Below are 1578 nucleotides of genomic sequence, written 5' to 3' on the forward strand. Positions count from 1 at the left end.
GCAAATTTAGCTGCAAACCAGGCTATTTTCCTACCCCTAAGCTGTCCAAAAAGTTCACTAAGTGCAAAAAAAGTTTGTACAAAAAGAACCTCTTTCACTTACAATGGCAGTATATTCATACTTCCTTAGTCCAAAGTACCTGGAGTATTACCAGTCACTTTCATTCCATTTTTAGTCTGCTTTGATCTGTCAATGTTTTTATTTCAGAAAGCTTTCCATGTTGTTTTTTAAAAAGTGTATTTTAATATTTAGTTATTAATACACATGCATACAAATATATTTTTAGAAATAGCTTATTCATCTGACGAAGGGAAATGCAAAATTGGTCTTTGCAGAATTATTTATTCTGGTCCCTTTAACAGAATAAGCCATCTGTATTTATAATCCATATGGAATCTTCTCCTGAAGTGTGAAATACTCAAAGTAGCCAAGAGTCTTCCTATGAACAAAAATCATACAGTTTGTTATCGTGCAGAGTTCGCTGGAAAAAGCCGTATGTATTTTTGCATTTGCACTGCAAGATAATTGCTTTGCCTGGGAATTCCTGAAACCAAAAACCAACCTAGAATATGCCATCCAGCATTTGACTAATTAATCCCGAGACGATTTTGAAAACTAGTCACATTCACAAATCCTAATGGCCCATTCCCACTCATATGAACTCTCAAGTTAAAATGCTAAATAAAGTTTGTTTTAAATGAGCACTGCTATTGTTTTTATCCCCAAAAGACAATGCAAGTGCCATTTATATTTATTATCAGGTCTACTACACTTGATCAAGAAAGCAGCCTGCAAAAAATAAAATCCTACTCTGTTACTGTCATGTGCCGTCGCAGCAGACATACTTGATACTTGGAAATCAGAAGAATCAAATAGATGCTAATCCAGAACTGTACAGAGAAGATGCACCAGCACTGTGATTTGTTAATAAAAAAACCCCAGTTTTCTCCTGTTAAGGGCCCAATGGCTAACGATATGTAAAAAGGCTGCTCAGTTAACAAAAAAACCACAATGCTGAGAGGCCAGCAACACACCTTACAGGCAGAAAAGTTGTGGAAAGTAGAAAAGCTGGTAATGCCACACTAAATGCTAATAAAATATTTGCTATTGGTGTTTGCTCCATTACAAAAACATTCGTATATCAGAAGAAACACGTCTCAAGTTTTTATCTCTTGTAGATGCTGTTGGACCTGCAAGAGAACAGACAGAAATATAAATAACTGATACTGTAACCACAAACACACGCACTCAAGTCTTTTGTCTGAAAGAGGACATACCATCTTCATGCCTGGCCTTCTGGTTTTTTTGTCATTCAGACACTGAGCAGCAACTGAATACATTTTATGAACTGAAGATTCATCCCAGTCGCTCATCTTTCCATCAACGTAATCCTCAATAGTCGCTTCCTCATCCTCGATTTCATCTTTGATACTTAACTGCAAGAGAGTTTGAAACAATGAGCAGGTAACACTGTAAGCAGCTGAACATCAGGTATTCTGCACCAACACTTTGAAAACTTCCTTCTCAGTGTTCTTTTCTCAGCCACTTTTCTGGACAAAGAATGATGACAGTGGTTCA

At 36.6% G+C, this 1578-nt stretch overlaps 1 protein-coding gene across 1 annotated transcript in view; it reads right to left on the reverse strand.

Moving 5' to 3' along the window:
• Positions 1-1157: 1157 nt before the first annotated feature.
• The window catches only part of IRAK4 (interleukin-1 receptor-associated kinase 4), a gene marked incomplete at its 5' end in the record, with an annotated part of 10801 nt that continues 10380 nt past the window's right edge, over positions 1158-1578 (reverse strand). The window contains 2 exons of the mRNA XM_009865221.1: positions 1158-1190; positions 1278-1436. Coding sequence (XP_009863523.1) covers positions 1158-1190; positions 1278-1436 — 192 coding nt within the window. The remainder of the gene's footprint in view (positions 1191-1277; positions 1437-1578) is intronic.

The sequence above is a fragment of the Apaloderma vittatum genome, unplaced genomic scaffold (assembly GCF_000703405.1).
Source record: "Apaloderma vittatum isolate BGI_N311 unplaced genomic scaffold, ASM70340v1 scaffold5900, whole genome shotgun sequence".
In the NCBI taxonomy this organism is placed as follows: domain Eukaryota; kingdom Metazoa; phylum Chordata; class Aves; order Trogoniformes; family Trogonidae; genus Apaloderma; species Apaloderma vittatum.